We start from the raw sequence: 19301 nt of genomic DNA, 5'->3' as shown, positions 1-19301 counted from the left end.
AAAAAAGTTACTGTAAAATTCCAAATATCTTTTAAAATATATTTCAGTATCAAGTGATTTTGAATTCAACTTTTTCAATGTCTCCACTTAATCTTGCAGCTCCTAAAGGCTGATATTTCAAATATACAGAGGTAACTTCATTCTGGGTTTTTTAGATTATGAAGCATCATTAATGTTGCAGTGTCATGTTAATACTTTCATTGGATGTCTCATTTTCAAAATACTTGAAATGCTCTCATCTGGTTTAAATGTTTAAATGTTTAAAACCAGTTCTGGAAAGGAATTGCTTTTTAAAAAAAAATTTAATAGCTGCAATGTGGAGAGAACAGATTGGCTTTACCTACAAAAGTTAAACATACTTTTGGATCTCTAACAGCTTTTGTATTGCTGTTCTGACAAATGGTTATGTCAATGTAATTGACTTCCTTTTATGTTTCAGAAAATACCTGAAGAATTCAATGTATTTAATTTAATACAGGAAATGAGGACACAAAGGCATTCTGCAGTGCAGACAAAGGTATAGTTTGTTTTAAAATGAATTTTTATCATATGATAATATACCATCATTCTTTGTAAAGATCTCATGCACTAATTTTTATCTGGTAACCTACTATAGGAGCAGTATGAACTTGTCCATCGAGCCATAGCACAACTGTTTGAAAAGCAACTGCAAAAATACGAAAGTTGTGCAGACTGGAAGATTGCAGATGGAGTGGTATGTGTCTTTCCCATATGAGTTTCAATCAGTTGTAGGTGTTAGCTTCTGTTCAAGATTTTCCTGTAAAGTCTAGTTTTTAAAGTTAAGTGTTCAATGGTGTTAAGGCACATACAGAATTTGTTTGGACTACAAGTGGTTTTTGCTGAATAGGGACAGCTAGCCTGTACTCAGGCTTACCTCAACTTACACTGAGGACTTGGTTGTAAAAATTGAGTCAGATAATTACAGGGATATTTACCACATATACCAAATGCAATTGCAGTGGGGGAAGCAATAGAAAGAATTCTAGTATGGGTGAAATACAGGACTCTAACTCGGTATTTAAATTGCAAAATGTGCCCTTACCTTGGTGAGGTGGCAGTACTTGACAGCTGATCTGCTTTGATTAGCAGTATTTACCCCAATTCTGATATATTGGCAGCAAATGAAATTTTGTCTAAGCCTGACTTTCTGCAAATGGCTTGTTAAACATTATGGTAAAGAGCAAGTTAAAAATAAAACACCAGCCTACATATATGTATATTTTATACAGAAATAAAAATAACGTAATACACGTGTATATAGGTAAATTCAATCTGATCTATGTTTAGGTTAAACTCTTGAAAGGGGAAAACTTCACTGAAGTTTTATGTTCTTCCTTTGCCCCAATGTGGTGTTGGACCTAATTTTAAACCAGTAGATAAGCATTGATCTGACTCTTCAGCTGAGACTTGGATATTACACGCTGTTGCGTGCTGCCTTGGTCTTGGCCCAACACAGCCTTGATGTGGTTGAGCAGGACTGGCAATGAATGATTGTATTAACCTTTTGTATTGTGTTGAAGTACTCTTTGCACTGGAGCAGATTGGGGTAAAGAAAAATAACTTAAAAATGCCTTTGTCAGGAAGCTTCATACCCTACCCTTTTAACAAAGGAAAAAAAACCTTGGAAAAATAATATTTTTCATTGGTAATCACGGTATTTGAGGATTTTTCTGTCTTTCTGTCCCTCCACTTTAAATTTCATGTCCCCTAGGTTTTTTCCCTTTTTTATGTTCAGATATGTTTTCTTGGCTACTACCGGGCACTATGTGAAAAATGGCTTTTTGGATCAATATATTCTTTCTCTCTTCCACAGTCCAGAACTGTGTACTGCGCTTTATCCTTGGACTGTGTTTTGTTTATTCAGTAATTTTATCTGTCCCTTCAGTATCTAATTGGTGTAGGCTTTATAGCTCTCTAGACGGAGTATGAGTAGTATTTTCAGGACCCTTTGAAATATCTGGAAGCAATTTTAAGTCTGCCTTTATTAATAAGCATCCCTTTAATTTTATGGGTTTAGCTGTTCTATACTGTGCTTTCTAGGAAGTCTAAAATGTTTTTCATTCTAGGAAAAAAAGGCATATACCCTTCTGTTAACTCCTAAGAATTTATATCAGTTCATGCAGTAGTTCTGAGGCCTTTAGTCATGACAAGAAACCTGATGGACTAAATGCAATATGGATAGGGCAGGCTGTTTTAATTTGTTATAGGTTTCATATTCAGTCTAGCTGGTCTGTGAATTTTCATTATATTCCTGAGGAATGAGCGTGATAGGGTTTGGAATGTGCAGATTTATTAGCTTTGTACAGAAGTGATTCCTTATTACTTGAGTTTTGGTCATAAAATAATAGGCAGATCAGTCTGCTGTATCTTCTGGTTATTTGATAGTGATCTGACCTGTGTCTGCACTGTTACATAGAATCAAAAAAGTCTCTTATTATTTACATGTATTCCAGAACATCTGAATAAGGAGGTAACACAGTATGCTTTGTTTGTAACTAAGGCAAGTGCTGTCTAGCACATCTTATGAGAGTTGAGGGACTGAGTAATAAAACAAGAGCAAATAGGTTATGGGTAGGTAATGTGCATGGGGGTGAGACAGGGAGAAATCTCAACTCTGAATATGCAGTGATGGAGTGTGAGTTTTGAGTTTTGCTTGGATATGATCTTCGTTACAATCAAGAAGTTTTAAAGGAAATTTGAATTTTAGCAATTATTTGGAAACTAATAAGGGTAGAGAACATAACGTCATTGTGTGGATACCCTGCAACTTGAATACTGCCTGCAGGTCTGGTCTGCTTATCTCAAAAGCGTATTACAGAATTCAAGCATTAAAAATTTGGACAAGGATCAAAGATCTCAGAAGGCTCCATCTAAAGAACAACCAGATTGAGCTGGGAAAGAAATGCTGAAGTTAGATATGATAGAGGCTAAGTAACAGTGGAAAGCTGATTCCTATTAACCCGTTCTAAAGGGTATCAATAAGACATGGCAGACTTAATATAAAAGGAGATAGTTCTTCATGCAACATGAAACTGCACAGCTCCTTGCAGCTGAAAGTCTGTAGCTTTGAGGTGAATATCTCATCATCTTGGAATCTTCTTCCGTTAATTTGTCCAACCTCTGACCTATGAAATTCCAGAGTTGCAAACTGTTGGAGAAAGAACATCCTAGTAAAGGATCTCTGCATGCCTGCTCTGTCCTTATTCTTCCTTGTAAGTTTCCTTTTGGTCACTGCTAGAAGCAGGGCAAAATGAATCTTTCAGTCTGGCTAGGTACAGCCTTTTTTGCGTTATGAAATGATGCTTCTTCATATTGTAGCTTGCACATTTCTGCTGGAGGGTTGAGGAGAAATGTCTCACAGCTGAAGAGTTCCTGTATCTAAAAACCTAGCACTTAAAAACAAATTTGCTACTATTTGTTTGTTAGGAAATTTGCCTTCAGGGAATTACCTGGTGTAGGCTTAGCTTCTGTTTTGGCTTTATAAGGTGGTTTTCTACCTCACATATATGGTTAAATATCTGCTTGTAGCTTTAACTTGATTCTCAAAACTTTGAGGCTCACTTGAGACTGTTTTTGCTATTCTGAAAAAGCTCCCTTTTTCCCTCCAAGGGTATTATGTAGAATCTGTTGTATATAACATCTGGTTTTCCCCAGAAATGTTCTAGTTAGTTTTTTAACTAAGATACATCCCAGAATGTTTGGTTTTTAAAAGGAAACAAGCTCTTAAAAGGAAACAAGCTCTGATGCAGAAAGTTTTCCAATAACTTTATTAAATATAATGTAATATCCTAAGGTTCCTTTCCAGATCTTACTCTGCCTGCAGATGCTACAGCAACTGTGGAATCGTGTACATGTGAAGGGTTTTAATTATGTTCGGTGGAAACAATTCCAAATAAAAGAATGTGCCTATTTTAGATATGTTACTGTTAGTTATATAGGAGATACCACTGAACTGAAGAGGAAATTTTCTTTCGTCTTTCATTTATTGTATTTTGGTAGTACTCTGAAGAGTTGGAGTATTCTTTAGGGTTGGTTTCATGGTTTTGTCCAATTGCTTTTCCCATTTCAAGCGGTGTTTGAAGTGAATTGAGTTACCTAAGCTTTGTAAGCAGTGTTTGCCAGTAACATCACAGTGAAAAGTTAATCTGATTGGCAACAAGTAGCAGTATTCATAGGGAAGTAGCTTAGACACAATCCTGAACGTGTGTTCCCGTGAACTTGCCAGCTTTACCCTGCTGGAAACAATACTGTAAAAAGTCAACAAAAAAACACATGCAGTGTTTGAAAATAGACTTACAATATGGGTAGGATTTCTATTAGAATTTGATAGGATTCAAAGCCATGTAGAAAATGCACATATGATATAGTATAATGTAGTTAATTGTATACTCTTACCATATAGTTATACATATTGTGATTATATAGAACTATAAATGTGCTTAAAATAATACTAAGTATGTAAATGATATTTTATGAAGAAAAGCTGTCTTCAGATACTAGATAGAGTACTTTCAACAGTCCCCACAGTAGCCAAATTTCAGGGCAAAGATGAAATTGCTGCTCAGAAGCAATTTTTTTCTGATAAGACTCAGATGCTAAATTTGATCATCAGAACTATTTCCCCACCCTGTAGTAGGACTCTCTGAAATTATCAAACAATTAAATTGGAACTGAGTCTTGGACTCAGCTGCCTTCCCACTGAAAGTCTTGATCCCATTGTCATGTATTTGAAGTATTAACTGTGTGCTTCTCGCCATTATTGGTTTTATTAGTATGGCTGTGAAAATATTACACTTGGTTTTGTGTTTGGAAGCTTTGAAACATATGTGAGCTGATTACTCTTAATCTGATAAGATATGTCAGATTTGTATCAGTAGAATATTTTGTGAGTTACTTGAGAGGCATCTCCATGATCTAAAGTGAAGCATGGTTGTCTTGGAAAGTCTGAATCAGATGGAATTCTGTCAGGTTGGATGCTCTGTATGTAGAAAAAAGAAAACTGATGAAAAGACAAACAACAAAAAGTTTACTTTCTCTTCAAAAATATTTCTTGTTGAATTTTGTCTCTTGACAGTAACAATCATGTTACAGTGCTGCAAGTCCTTGTTTTACCCTTATCCACTAATAGAAGCTTGTATTAATAAACACTTTCTCCAAAATGTGGCATTGCCAGTACTCCTAAATACCTCTTGCATTTTTTCCTGTAAAAGTGACAGAATTCTATTGCTGTGGTTGATTGCCTTTCTAGAAGCTGTGGAGGGATCGGCTGCTGTAAGAATGATGTTGATATTCAAAACGCTAGTGGTTTGGAAACTCTTAAGTGAAAAGACTTTGCTGTTCCAGTTTTCTTTGCTGTTTTGCAGCTTGGAGAGAGATTGTAACATTCTAAAAAATCATGTATGTCTTCAGAGACATTTATCTTGTTGCCTGTGCTTGGAAAGTTTTATTTAATCTGAATCATTTGAGTGTATCATTTCAGTCTGAAGTATTTCTCTTTTTATCTACTGATCCTCTGTGGTTCCCATGCTGCTTTATGATAAGGGCAAAAGGAATGCCTCAATTCCTTTTAAGGGAAACCATGAGATTACTTTTGGAAAAGTCTTTGCAGTAAATTTGCTGTACTTTACCAGTACAGAAAGCTTCTGAATGACATTAAATGTTTCCACTGTGAGTTCCAAAAGAAAATTACGCATTGCAATTCCTGGGCAAAAGGTTTTGAATTGTAGGCAATGCCTGTGAAATCTCGGTCTAAAATGGTGATCCTCTGTTTGCTCTATGTTAGTGACAGCTCCGTTTGGTGATTCAGCCATTAGAGGAAGTAGGTGGGGAAAAGACCCACACTTGGAAGGTGATAGCACAGTTTAAGTCACCTTAGCAAGTTGAATTCAGACACAGCATCTGCCTTGAGAATTCCTTGTTCCTCTGCATTACCACAGGAACACAAGTTGCTCTGTATTGTTGTAGACTACATGTAACCTACACTTCATTTGACTTTATGGTCTTTTCATTTGTTAATGTAGCCTTTCATAGATATACACACATTTCACATATATGTAAATATGTATATGTAATTTAACAGAATACCTAGAAATTCCTAACTATTAGCATTTTCACTTGATATGAGTAGCTGTTCCCTCAAAATCGACAAGGCTATTGGAATTCTTTAACTGTTCAGCAGTATATGGAGGCAAAGATTGGGGAAAGCTCCTATTCTTTTGTGTACCCACGTATTGTTAATGCTTCTGTTTTCTTATAGTGATAAGCCTGCCACAACAGGATAGGTATCTTCTGTAAGAAAGCAGGGTGCTGCACTGAACAGTTATTTAATTGACTGAATTGCATGTTCATTAATCCATTAAAAAAAAAAAAATCACTATGATGACCCTTGTGAACTACATATGTTGTCCTGGTTTTTCTAAGCTGATACTTTTTAAAACTGTATTCTGCCTGAGAATGCAACATATGTCTAGAAAAGCAATAGAGTGTTGGCTGATGCCAATAAGCTGTGATTAGGAAGGCTGGAAGGCTTTTTCTTAATACTGCCATCTGCTCTTCTCAATGGATGTGGTCATCCCAGGGAGATACCCTATATTCACTTTTTTACAGTTGAGCTTCCTCTGTTCTGTTCTGTGTTAGTTGTTCTGCATGTTTGCCAATTCACTTATTTTGATACATGACGGAAGGGGAAATCTGTGAGTTGGTGTCACTCAAGGGTGCTCAAAATACTGGTTGTTCACTATATCTTGTAACACAGAACTGAGAAAAAGTAACAGACTTGCTCTGAGAGTTCAGCAAGCAGTATTTCTTCAGTTAAAAACAAAAAGAGATCAGTATTAACTGAGCACAATTACTTAAAAATGCTGCAGCAGCATACAGTTGATATGAGCACTGTCTTCTTTCCTGCATGGATTAGTGCATTTGGTTACTGCCTTAAACTTCTATCATCTTCAGCCTTTGAAGTAAAAATCTTTCACTTAATGGGGAATGAGTTGTCTAAACATAAATGAAGCTTTCAAAGAAGCATCAGTCCATTGAGCTAATTAAGCAAAGTAGTAAAGTATCTCTTTGGTGACAATAATTCATGTAACGTTCTTGCTCCTGATTTAATATGACTAGAACAGAGTGAACTGATCCTGATTTTAACCTACTGCAGAAGTGAAAGCTTTTGAACGTGTATCTGCCTGAAGCCTTCCCAGTGTATGAAGCTGGGGTAATCACTAACTTCCCTTCTGGGGTTTAATTTAAAAGTACCATTTTGTGTGTGTGCTTTTTGTTGTTTGGGGTTTTTTTTTAAATTTTTTTTAAGGAATTGTTTTTGTAAATTCTCTGTGGTTGTGTTTGTGCCTCAGACATTTGAGTTTATACATGTTTTTGCAAGGTATATCCATATGTTTTATTACTAGAAGCAAAAATGGCAGTGCCTCTTCGGCTACTTCTGCCTGTCTCAACTAGAAACAGTTTCTTACTGTATACATACAGTTTTAAAAACTTTGACATATGTTAGCTTCTTTAATAGGCTTTTTCTTCCCCCTGGGAGAAAAGTGTATCTCAGGAAACATTCTGTTCACAAACACTTTGCTTTACAAACAGAAGGACAGGGATGCAGCTGCTGGTTTGTTTTCTGGACAAGTTAGTCTACACTACGGCCAGCAGGCACACCCTTTCCCTTGCCAGTACCTTTTAGAAAACTGAGTGCATAAATAAGAAATCTGTTCCTCAAAACTTCTGTGCTGGCGGAACTGAACTGGAGTACTTTTCTGATGTGTTGTAGGATGGAGAAGTTGGTGGTAAGGGGGAGGAACTCTTCCTGTGGAGTCATTCTTTTTAATGTCTCTCTACCTTATGAAACTTGGATGTGCTCTGGTACTAAAACAAGGCAAACAGCCCGCTCTGTTCTCAGGATGCAGTTCCATTAGTTTCTAACTCTAGTTGCTGGTACTTATGATTAAGGGGGGGGGGGGCGCTTTTTAATACAATATCAATGCATTTAGTACTATCCACAGTAATGACTACATATGGGAGACGTTCAGAGTTTGCTTTACACAACTTAGGGAAGCGGGGAGGTGCATGACACAACCATTGAGCAGGAAACTGAGTTGCTGCTGTTGGATACTGTGAGCCTCAGTATCTTTGGCACCAACCTTCAGAATGGTACTCTGCCTGAATGAGGGCAATAAAATTCATTTTCATGTATGTTAAGAGTGAAACAGTTTGTATGGTCACCCATTACCTGATGTCAAAAAGCTGTAAATTGCTTTTCTGCGTATTTGAGAGGAGTCTGGTAGAAGGGGTTGGATGTCCATGTCCCATGGCACTATTTTATTCCATCAATGACTAGAAAAAAAAATATGAGTTGTTTTTCTTAAAAATTAGCATGTCTGCAATAGTTTGCAGCTAGATTTTAAAAGTTCTTTGAGGCCTTAATGTTTTTCAGTAAGTCATGGAAAACTGACAAAGGACTTCAAAGGGTACCTTTGTTCCTACGTAAGATCACGAGGTCCTGCATTCAGTTTACAATCAAGCATAGCGTTTATACTTTTTTGTAAATACCTCATTAGCCATTTCTTTCATTCTACATTTTTGGACAGTGACTTTTTGGACACTGTGTCTTGATGACAGCACTTTTTGCTGAGAGTGATTGTTAAGGAAGTGCTGATGCAATAAATCTCTGAAGGTGTTTGACTTGCAACCAATATTGTTTATTAAGAAGCTAGAATGATATAAACCCCAGTATGTTAAATGTATTAAAACCTAGTTCAGGGTATACTTTATTCTGAGAGCCAACCAATGGATAATAATCCTAGTTCAGTAAGGTAGAACATGATCAGTTGACCTGATATGGCTGTTAGTTTTTTACACGTTACCCCAGGAAAGCCAAAAATCATTATTAATAGAAGTAACAGAGACTTAAAAGAAAAAATTTATTGTGAGATAAATAAATTAAAAAAAAAAACCTGGCTATTTGGCAAGTTGAGCAAGAGTGTGCTTTAATGTTGCAAAATGTAAAGGCTCAGATCTGGAAACAAAAAGGGGCAGAATTTGGTCTGGAATGGAGGCTTTGCATGAGGTCTACATGTCTAAGCTCCAAATGTAGTCAGTGGGGCCAAGTGATCTGTTACCTTCATCCCTGGCTTACTGGCTGGTCGCTTACTGGTGGATGAAAAGCTGGACATGATCTGGCAATGTACAATTGCAGCCCAGAAAGCCAACTGTATCCTGGGCTGCATCTACTACCTGGCCCCTCTACTCCGCTCTGGTGAGACCCCACCGGGAGTGCTGTGTCCAGCTCTGGGGCCCCCCAACATAAGAAGGACATGGACCTGTTGGAGCAAGTCCAGAGGAGGGCCACAAAGCTGATCAGAGGGATGGAACACCTCTCCTATGAGGACAGGCTGAGAGAGTTGGGACTGTTCAGCCTGGAGAAGAGAAGGCTCCAGGGAGACCTTGTTGCAGCCTTTCAATACTTAAAAGGAGGCTTATAAGAAAGATGGGGACAAACTTTTTAGCACGGCCTGTCGCGATAGGACAAGGGGTGAAGGAGGGTAGATTCAGACAAGATACAAGGAAGACATTTTTTACAATGAGGGTGGTGAAACACTGGAACAGGTTTCCCACAGAGGTGGTAGATGCCCTATCCCTGGAAACGTTCAAGGTCAGGTTGGACGGGGCTCTGAGCAACCTGATGTAGTTGAAGATGTCCCTGCTCATTGCAGGGGTGTTGGACTAGAAGACCTTTAAAGGTCCTTTCCAACACAAACTATTCTATGAAAACCAAGCAACCTTGGTTGACTGCAATGGGAGCTTCAGTTGAGGTCATCTAAATGTAAGTGGCTTTTAACTGCTAATTGAATTTCACTCCAAAAAAACCCCTTGATAGTTACAGCCAGTGGTCAGCAGGACAATGAACTCCCTGTGCAATTTGTCTAAAAGGGCTGACACAAGCTATTGATATAGGAACAACAGGGTATTTCTGCTGGAGTACTTTTGGTATATTGTATTGGATAGCTAGTTAATGGGGAGGTTAGTGAAGAACAATAAGAAAGATTAAAGATTTAATTATTTTCTTTACAGGAAAAGCTTCACTTAGTACACTGAGGAGTAGAATTTGATAATAGACTCATCACATTAGCAGACAGTGGTATCATAGCTGTTTTAAGACTCGTAATGGAAATTAAAAACATGTAACTTACGAATCTAAATCTAAGTGAAGGTAGTTAGCTGTTGAGAGAACTTAGTAATGGTTTATCTTCCAAAGCTGGAATTGCTTACCAAATTCAAATGCAACTATCGCATTTGAAGCAGAAATTAACAGGGAATTCCCTCTTGTTTTGTAAGACAGGAGGTCAGTCTCTGTCACCCAGTCTGAACATATAGGCTGGCAGATAGTAGACCCTGTTGCATATACCTGGTATTTTGCTTTGAAATGTATTACACAGATTCGGGATGTTTGTGGTTATTTAAAATTGCTTTTCTAAAGAAAACTCCTGCAAGAAAAGCCTTTAGATAAAATACATGTTAAACTCAAGATAACACTAAGGTCCTCCTTGGTTTTGTTGGATCTTTGGCTGTGGCATGTGTATGGAAATGGTATATCAGCTTTAGACTCTTGCATATTCTATTTTTATACATATGCATTTATACCTATTTTTACTGAGTCTGGCTGGGTTGGGGCTAATATTCTTCATAGCTGCTCTTGGGGTGCTGTGTTTTAGATTTATGACCAAAACAATGCTGATGACACTCTAATGTTCCAGCTATTCCTGAACAATGTTTGCCGTGTCAATGCTACCTCTCTTTCTTAGTTTGCCCTCCCAGTAAATAGACTAGGGGCGGGGGGTGCACAGGAGGTTGGGAGGGGACACAACCAGGCAGATGACCAAACTAAGCAGAGAGATATGCCATAACACCATATAACATCATGCTCAGCAATAAAGAGGAAAAAGAGGGGGTTTAGTGAGGTTAGCCATCTTGTGCTCAGGAACTGGCTGGGCATAGGTCTACCTATGGGAGGTGGTAAGTGATTGCTTTTGCATCATGTCTTTGTTTTCTTTCTCTTTTATTCCACTTCTTTGCTTACTGAACAATTTTGTCTAGACCCGCAAGTTTTCTTGCCTTTCCTCTTTGTTCTCTAGGGGTGGAGGGGAGAAATGAGTGAGTGGCTTTGTGGTGCTTAGCTGCCTACTGGAGTTAACCCACAACAGTATTTTATATCTATATACATATAAATGTGTATGGACACATATATTAATAATTATATACATATATAAAATATATATTTTATATTTATAGTCCTCCTAAAATGAAATGAAAATCTTCATGCTTTGCTGAGTAAGTTAAACTTCATTGTACGCATATGGGAGATGATTTGAAAGTGGTTTAGAACCATACGTTAAATCTTATCCACTTGTCACTTTACAGTAGCAGAAATTCTCATTTTCTTACTGCACTGTAGATTAGTCTTATCTTCAGTGTAGTGATTGTACAAGTGAAAATAATTACACTGACTGGAAGATAAATGCTTTCAATATGAATAATTTGGAGTACATAAGGGAGCTTGCTCACTGCTTACCTGAAAGATTAGACTTTGAGAATTTTCTCTAGCGGGTTGTGCAATTACATGCAAAACAAAATGTTTAGTCGGAAAAATTTGAAGTTGGAGACACAAGATATAAAAGAATATCATTAATTTAGAGTAGAATTTTAAAAGTGATCTCTATATGATAGCCAGAAATATGTAATACTGTCATACATCATTTTCAAGTATCATTACGGATCTTTGGACCTTACGGTTTAAATATTGTGTGTATCAGCTTTACAGCCATGAATGAAAACTTTTTCTTTTAATCAGGATGAAAATAATACAGAGAATGCTGTCAGTTCTTCAGATGCTGAGAAACAGGATTCTCCTCCGCCAAAGCCTCCACGGACTCGCAGGTAGTTAACTATGTTAATATACTATTTTATGCTGACAGATTGACATGCTTCATAAATTAAAAGTAGAATAAAACTAATGATACTGTAAAGACTTTTAAGATGGTTTTTTTTTTTAATTTATAAATAGAAATATACATAATACAAATAGAAGTCTTGTAATTGACTCCTGTGGTGGGTTGACCCTGGCTGGGTGCCAGGTGCCCACCAAAGCTGCTTTATCACTCCCCCTCCTCAGCTGGACAGGGGGGAGAAAATATAACAAAAGGCTCGTTGGTCAAGATGAGGACAGTTTAATAAAGCGAAAGCAAAGGTTGCACGCAAAAGCAAAGAAAAACAGATGATGTTATTCTCTACTTCCCATCGGCAGGCAATGTGTAGCCACTTCCTGGGAAGCAGGGCTTCAGTATGTGTAGTGGTTGCTCCAGAAGACAAAAATGCCCCCCTTCTGTCTCCCTTTACTTAGCTTTTATATCTGAGCTGACGTCATATGGTATGGAATATCTGTTTGGTTAGTTTAGATAAGCTGTCCTGGCTATGTCCCCTCCCAAGATCTTGCCGTGCCCCAGCCTGCCGTTGTGGGGGGGGGGGGGGGGGGGGGGGGGGTGCGCAAAAATGTTGGAGAGACAGCCTTGATGCTGTGCCAGCACTGCTCAGCAGTAGCCAAAACACTGGTGTGTTATCAACACCTTTCTAGATACCAATACAGAGCACAGCACTACAGGGCTACTACGGGAAGAATTAACTCCATCTCAGCCAGATCCAATACACTGTCTAAATACAAGCTTTAATATCTTTGTAAAGTCTGCATTTGAATATACCAATCTTGCAATGACTATGTGTGAGTAGACAAGCATACCCCTTCAGTAGTCAGATATGTTAGATCTACCTGTGCTCTAATTCTGCTAGGTGATAGTAGCAAAACATTCTTCAAAAAAGGCTCAAATAATGACTGAACCCTCATTTTTGGAGGCAAAACCATAAGGGAACATATCCATTTATTGAAGAAAATGTTACCTTACAGACAAGTGCTGCTATTTCCTATTGAGAAGAAAAATTGATCTCACCAATCCTTTCATTTAACAGAAAAAAAGGAAAATTCTCTCTAGCTATTAAAATAAATAGACTTGACTTTAAGGAAGCCAAAATAAATCTGAACCAACAGATTCATCTGCCTAAAATGGGTACCTAACCTGAGCGTTAGACAGCTAAAGAAGCAACTCTCCTGAAGTAAGTGCCTAAGTTCCCTAGCTAGTTTCTGGAAGGCTTATAGCTTATAGGGCCCTTTGACAGGTGATCTTGCCTGCACTACATTGCCTGTAGTTAAATAGACATTTAAGGCAAGCACTTGGTTTTCCTAAAGTTGTAGAATGACATAAGAAATGACCAGCCAGTTAATATTCTTGCATAACATTTAGTCATAAAGGAAAGTAGTTTTACTGCTTTAAAATGTAGTCAAACTGGAGTAGTGCAAGGTCAGGTCAGTAGTGGGAATTCCTATTCATTTGATACTTCAGTGGTTAAAGGTAGAAGGTGAGAATTAACTACTTCTTTCCAGTATTGCATTTGGCAGGGTGCAAATGATGTAGTAGAGTCAGCCCATTTTTGAGGGGCTAGCAAGATGAGAGCAGTGATTGCACAATAAAATGAATTTTTAATCCTGAAATATTCTACGTTTAGTAAAGGAGGAAGTTTAAATATGTGCATAAGTATATAGAAAATGTAATTGGACATAGAAAGCCATTTGAAAATTGGTGACTCAGAATGGGTAGCAGTGTGTGTGTATATTCAATATTACATCATCTCATCACAGGAATAAACATAGTTTAAAACTGGGTATGGAAGTGTTCCACTTGGCTATCAACTAGTAATTTGGACCAGATCTGGAATATTGCATGTGATTCTCACTCCCATTTTAATGAGGATATCGGAGAACTACCATAAATGGACCTATTGCTCTACTTCTTTAGTGGCCCCAGGGATGGTATTTGCAATAAGATAACTTTGGAAATAATGTATGATAACAACCATTAATGATACAGTAAGATAAGAATATGAGTAGCTGTTATAGTTAAGTTAGCATTAGTTACGTCAAGCAGAAGTTAGAAGAGAATACGACATTGAAAGAGAGATATGGAAATGAGTTGGGGCTCTTCACAAACAAATGGCAGAGTTTGTGCTATATAGGTAATATCATTTTTACTTTATTTAGATTGATGGTAATGTGATTGTATTCAATTATGTAGATTAGGATGATGACAGAGGGGTCTTGTTAACCTGTGTTCATGATGAGTTCCAAGCTTTTCTTGAAACTTAGTCACTGAACTTAGATTCTGTCCAACACATAATTTCCTTATTAGTGTTCCTTGAAATAATTTTAGGTGTACCTACGTTTTTATCTTTTTTATATATTCATGTAATAATCATATATTCATAATTCATGTTTTACCACACTTCTGTCTTATCTGCATTGCATTTCATTGTTCTTGCTGCGTTAAGCTAAAAGCTTTTAATCTCTTACAAAACCAGGTCTTTTTTGGGCCTTCTTCCATAAACTCTTACTTTCCCATCTGCCAGCACTGGCAGGAAGATCAGTTCCTCAGAGGTGAAAAAATGGAAGCTTTTAGCAAAGCTGTTATCATTTTCAAATGGAGATTATTTTTTAAAAACAATTGATTAAACCCCTCATGGAAGATGCTTGTGAAGAAAGAGTTTATTTGCTATTGGTCACATCTCCTCAGAATACCCACTAATGAGCATGGTTTTTTCTTGATGTGGGAGGTAATTTTACAAATCTGCAGCCTAATTCAGTCAGGACTTAGAGCCAGGTTTTGCATATTGTGGATGTTCTGGCATAGGTTGACATCCTTTTCCTGGGGAGGATGGGAGAGCAGAATCTGTGAAAGATTCTAATTTAATCCCTGTATAGAGAAGGAAACTGTTAAACATGATAGATCTCCTTATAGCATCTGTAGCTTTTTTCCCCTGAGCCAAGATAAAACCCGTTGATTGGTGTTCCTTCTTAGTTAGCAGTCTCTGATTTGTATGTCACAATTAAAAAAACCAAAAGCCCCATGTACCTAAATTTTACACGAAAAATTCACCAGTTGGTTATTTTTATTCATTCTTTATACTTTTATATAAATCATTTGCGGTATAGTTTGATAGCTTCACTGAACTGCAGCTTTTCTTCCACGTGGATGGCAGTGATTTAATGCTTAAGTAAAATAATGTGGTTGTCTAGCTTCAGCTGGTTTACATTGAATTTAATTTTCCTATTTTAATTATGAGGGAGGATGTAGAGCTTGGTATCTATTTTTGGTTGATCGTAGCAGCTGCATTCTGTGACCTTGGCATCACACTCTTTTATTTGCAAATGAAACCCTACAGTATGCTGCATAGAATAACGATGGGTTACTTAAGGTTTGTTTTTTTTTTTTTCTTTTGAACACTGGCCAAGTTTAATTTAAATCTGAACCATGGTGCCCTGTTTTAATAATATAGCTCTTTTCCATTAAGGCTAGAACAGCTTAGATTTTAGCACATTCTAAAAATTCAGAATATATTACAGAAAAATCAAAAATAGCATTGCCATCGATTCATTTTAGCTTTGTTTTTTTTCCAGGTGTACATTTTTGGTGCAAAGTTGTGGAATGGCTTTTTTATTGAAAAATTATTGTACTTTTGACAAATTATAATTAATTATTTTTTATTGTGACAAATAATTTTAAAAAGTTTCTTACCTAATGCATGGTCTACTTGACAGCTGAGAAGCCATTACTTTGAGGTCTTTGGCACTAAGGCTCTGCATCAGCTGCTCAGGTTGTGTGGCAATAAAAGTGTATGAAAAAGCTGCCTTGATCACCTAGGGAAATTCTGTATACAGTTATGTATGGTGAAGTGCCAAGGTAGTGGAATTACAAGATAATCAGTAGCAGTTGTATATGAAGAGACACTGTCAAGGCTGAGTTATGAGAAGGCTTTCTATTTTTTATAACACAGTGTGATTTTACAAATGTACTTCAGAAATGCTTTCTTTTGCAATACGTAAAAGCAGTGCAGGGTTAACTTAAAGGTCTAATACAGGAAAGCTTACTTTTTCTCAAATGGTCTGGTATTCTTTCGTTCACTGATTCTTTTCTGGCTCAGTATGCTCTTTCATGAGCTTTCTGTTAGTTTCCTGGTAATTTAAATCAAGCTGTTTTACAAACGACAGGAAACAGTATAGTAAATAATATTAGTAGTTCATCTTCAGATAATTTTCTGCCTCTGGGGGGAGAAGTGTCTATAGAGCACAGCTGTTGAAGGAAATACCCAAAGAAAGCATTATGCAGCAGCCCAAAATGCCCAAGATTTTCTGGCAAAGAGTTTTAGAAAAAGCTACTGCCAAACAAAGACCTCTTAAATGTATACATATCCTAATGTTTCTGCTTTGTAAAAAGAATCAAAAAGATTATTTGTAATGCAGATCATGTGAAATAATACTATGATGACAGTAAAATGGAAAAATTGTTACATATTCAGAGAAAACCAGGAAATCCTGAGTGGCATCAATTTCCTTTTTAAAAAAAATGACATCAGAATGCTATTTGGACATCTCATTTTCTGAGGATGGATATTCAATATTAATAAGGCAAAGAATGATTTTGATAAAGAATTTCTCATTTGATCACTCTAAGCTCTCACTTAAGAGTGAAGGAATGGACTTTACCTTCAAATATAATGGGGACCATTTTAATAGCTCTGTTTTTAGCTGCGTACAAGAAAGATGATTAAACAACTTCTGGGTTGCTGATTTGTGCAGTATTTCCTGTATCATCAATTCTATGCATACCTCTAAGGGGGCTGTTTGTATACATGTGGAGTTCTGTTTACTAATGAATCAAATGGGAGAGGGATTTCATTAAACAGTAATCAGTGAAGAACTTAGTGAATTTTGACTGGTATTATGGGCCTATAATCTTGACATATCTAGTTTAATGCTAATTTGCATCTTTAGGTAATTGTAATGCTTAATGGTATGTCTGTACCAGATAAGAAATTAGTTTTGCTGATTGCATGTATAACTCTGGGTCAGGAAAATGAGGTCAATAAGGGGGAAACCTAATTTTCAGTAGGAGGATTTAGTGGAGATTACTGATGAGCATCACTGCTGGTAAAAGGGGCTTGTAAACATGTGTGCAAGTGAACTGTCTCCCTTTTCCCCCTGTCTCTCTTCCTCCTGGAAGAGAGGAGAGAGATCTAAGAGGAGGGAAATTCTCCCGTCTTTCTTAGTGGGTATGAAATTGGAGCAAGGCTTACTCTGCCTCCCCCCACTTGGCTTATCTTTACTAATTCAAACAAACAACTTATTCTCAAGCTTGTTCATTTTTCAAGAATGTCTAGAGGCAAGAGATTTCCCAAATTACTTTTAATTAAATTGTTTTTATGTGCTTTGTATTTCTCCTATCTTAATGTAATGTAAAATAGCAATATACAAGCACAGGGAGGGGAGGAAGAGAAGGAATTTGAGGTCCAACCCTTTGTGACAGGAGTCAGGCACAGAATGGAAGAGAGCACCTGGGAGAACTGCAAGGGGATCTGGGGTTTTCATATACAAAGATATAGTAACTTTTAGAAGATAATTTGGAAGCTGGGGAGCTTGGAGTATTTCAGTGGGTAGGGATTTTCGTAAACTGAAAATCTAAACAGTTCTCTTCAGTTTGTAATCCTTGTATAAGGATTTTAGTTCTTCATCCCATACTACTATAGCATGGTGCTAATAAATCACAAGGATGAAACTCATGCTGTAGTCTGTCCCAAGACAGGTATGCTTTCAGTTCTGTGGAAGATTCAAATGTGAGGCAGTCCCCCTTTTTTTTTTTAATTTTTTTTTTACATAGGTCATGATAGTCTCAAGAGTTTGCACTGGCTAAGTCCTTTTTAGGTCTTGTTTGCAAGTAGTGGAGCTAATAGTATTACTTTGATTTTGTGATATGACATGCAGACAAGTAACGAGAGCCTGTCTGCTGCCTTTCGTGAATAGACAGGCAGGAATTCTTGTGCAATTGTGTGGTCTTTAGCCCTATTCCTATAACTCCTAAAAGTGAGCCCACTGTTGGCTTTATTCCAGCATAGCGGAAACAGTGTGTTTGCTACTTCACGCTTTTTTTGTTTCACTTAAATAATGCCCTTGGGGAAGAGGTAGCAATTCAGTTTTGTAGCTATCGAGGGGTTTTATTTGTCTATGCTCTCCAGTAACCTTTTTGAAAATGTGATGAAGATTTCTGAATCATCCTTGCTTCCTCTCTTGCTGTCTGACAAAGAAGATAGGCTGGCATATGTGAGCAGTATGAGAAGAAACCTCACCATGGATTGCTGGGTAATAAAATACTGAAGGGGTACAGAGTATAACTTGGTACTTTGCTTTTTTCTTATATGCCTTTCTACTTGTTTTTAATTAATACTTTCTTACTAATGTTGGCTGAGAAGGTGGAAGATTCTCTGGCCCTAGAGCTATGTTACTAGCCCATGTCCTCCAAGTAAAAAGGCTTTTCCAGACTTAGTAGGAGAAACAAAAGGAAGATGGAGACTTGACTTGGAAAGCCAAATGCCTTAATCAAGAAGTGCAGGAGACCAATGCTAGCCTTTGTCAGTCTTCAAAGTGAAGTCATTGATTTATCAAATTTCAGAATGTCTATTTTAAAGTATGTTTTATCATTAGAATCATAGAATAGTTTGTGTTGGAAAGGACCTTTAAAGGTCTTCTAGTCCAACACCCCTGCAATGAGCAGGGACATCTTCAACTACATCAGGTTGCTCAGAGCCCCGTCCAACCTGACCTTGAACGTTTCCAGGGATGGGGCATCTACCACCTCTGTGGGAAACCTGTTCCAGTGTTTCACCACCCTCATTGTAAAAAATGTCTTCCTTGTATCTAGTCTGAATCTACCCTCTTTTAGTTTAAAACCATTACCCCTTGTCCTATCGCGACAGGCCGTGCTAAAAAGTTTGTCCCCATCTTTCTTATAAGCCTCCTTTTAAGTATTGAAAGGCTGCAACAAGGTCTCCCTGGAGCCTTCTCTTCTCCAGGCTGAACAGTCCCAACTCTTTCAGCCTGTCCTCATAGGAGAGGTGTTCCATCCCTCTGATCAGCTTTGTGGCCCTCCTCTGGACTTGCTCCAACAGGTCCATGTCCTTCTTATGTTGGGGGGCCCCAGAGCTGGACACAGTACTCCATGAGAGCAGAGTAGAGGGGCAGAATCACCTCCCTCAACCTGCTGGCCATGCCTCTTTTGATGCAGCCCAGGATACAGTTGGCTTTCTGGGCTGTGAGCACACATTGCCAGGTCATGTCCATCTTTTCATCC

At 37.6% G+C, this 19301-nt stretch overlaps 1 protein-coding gene across 1 annotated transcript in view; it reads left to right on the top strand.

The window, feature by feature from the left end:
* The window catches only part of PTPN12 (protein tyrosine phosphatase non-receptor type 12), an 83359-nt gene that overhangs the window by 50658 nt on the left and 13400 nt on the right, over window positions 1-19301 (top strand). The window contains exons 10-12 of the mRNA XM_030014755.2: window positions 440-517; window positions 617-715; window positions 11870-11955. Of these exons, the coding sequence (XP_029870615.1) occupies window positions 440-517; window positions 617-715; window positions 11870-11955 (263 nt within the window). The remainder of the gene's footprint in view (window positions 1-439; window positions 518-616; window positions 716-11869; window positions 11956-19301) is intronic.

This window comes from Aquila chrysaetos, chromosome 5 (assembly GCF_900496995.4).
Source record: "Aquila chrysaetos chrysaetos chromosome 5, bAquChr1.4, whole genome shotgun sequence".
NCBI lineage: Eukaryota > Metazoa > Chordata > Aves > Accipitriformes > Accipitridae > Aquila > Aquila chrysaetos.
This window is presented reverse-complemented; position numbering and strand designations above follow the sequence as displayed.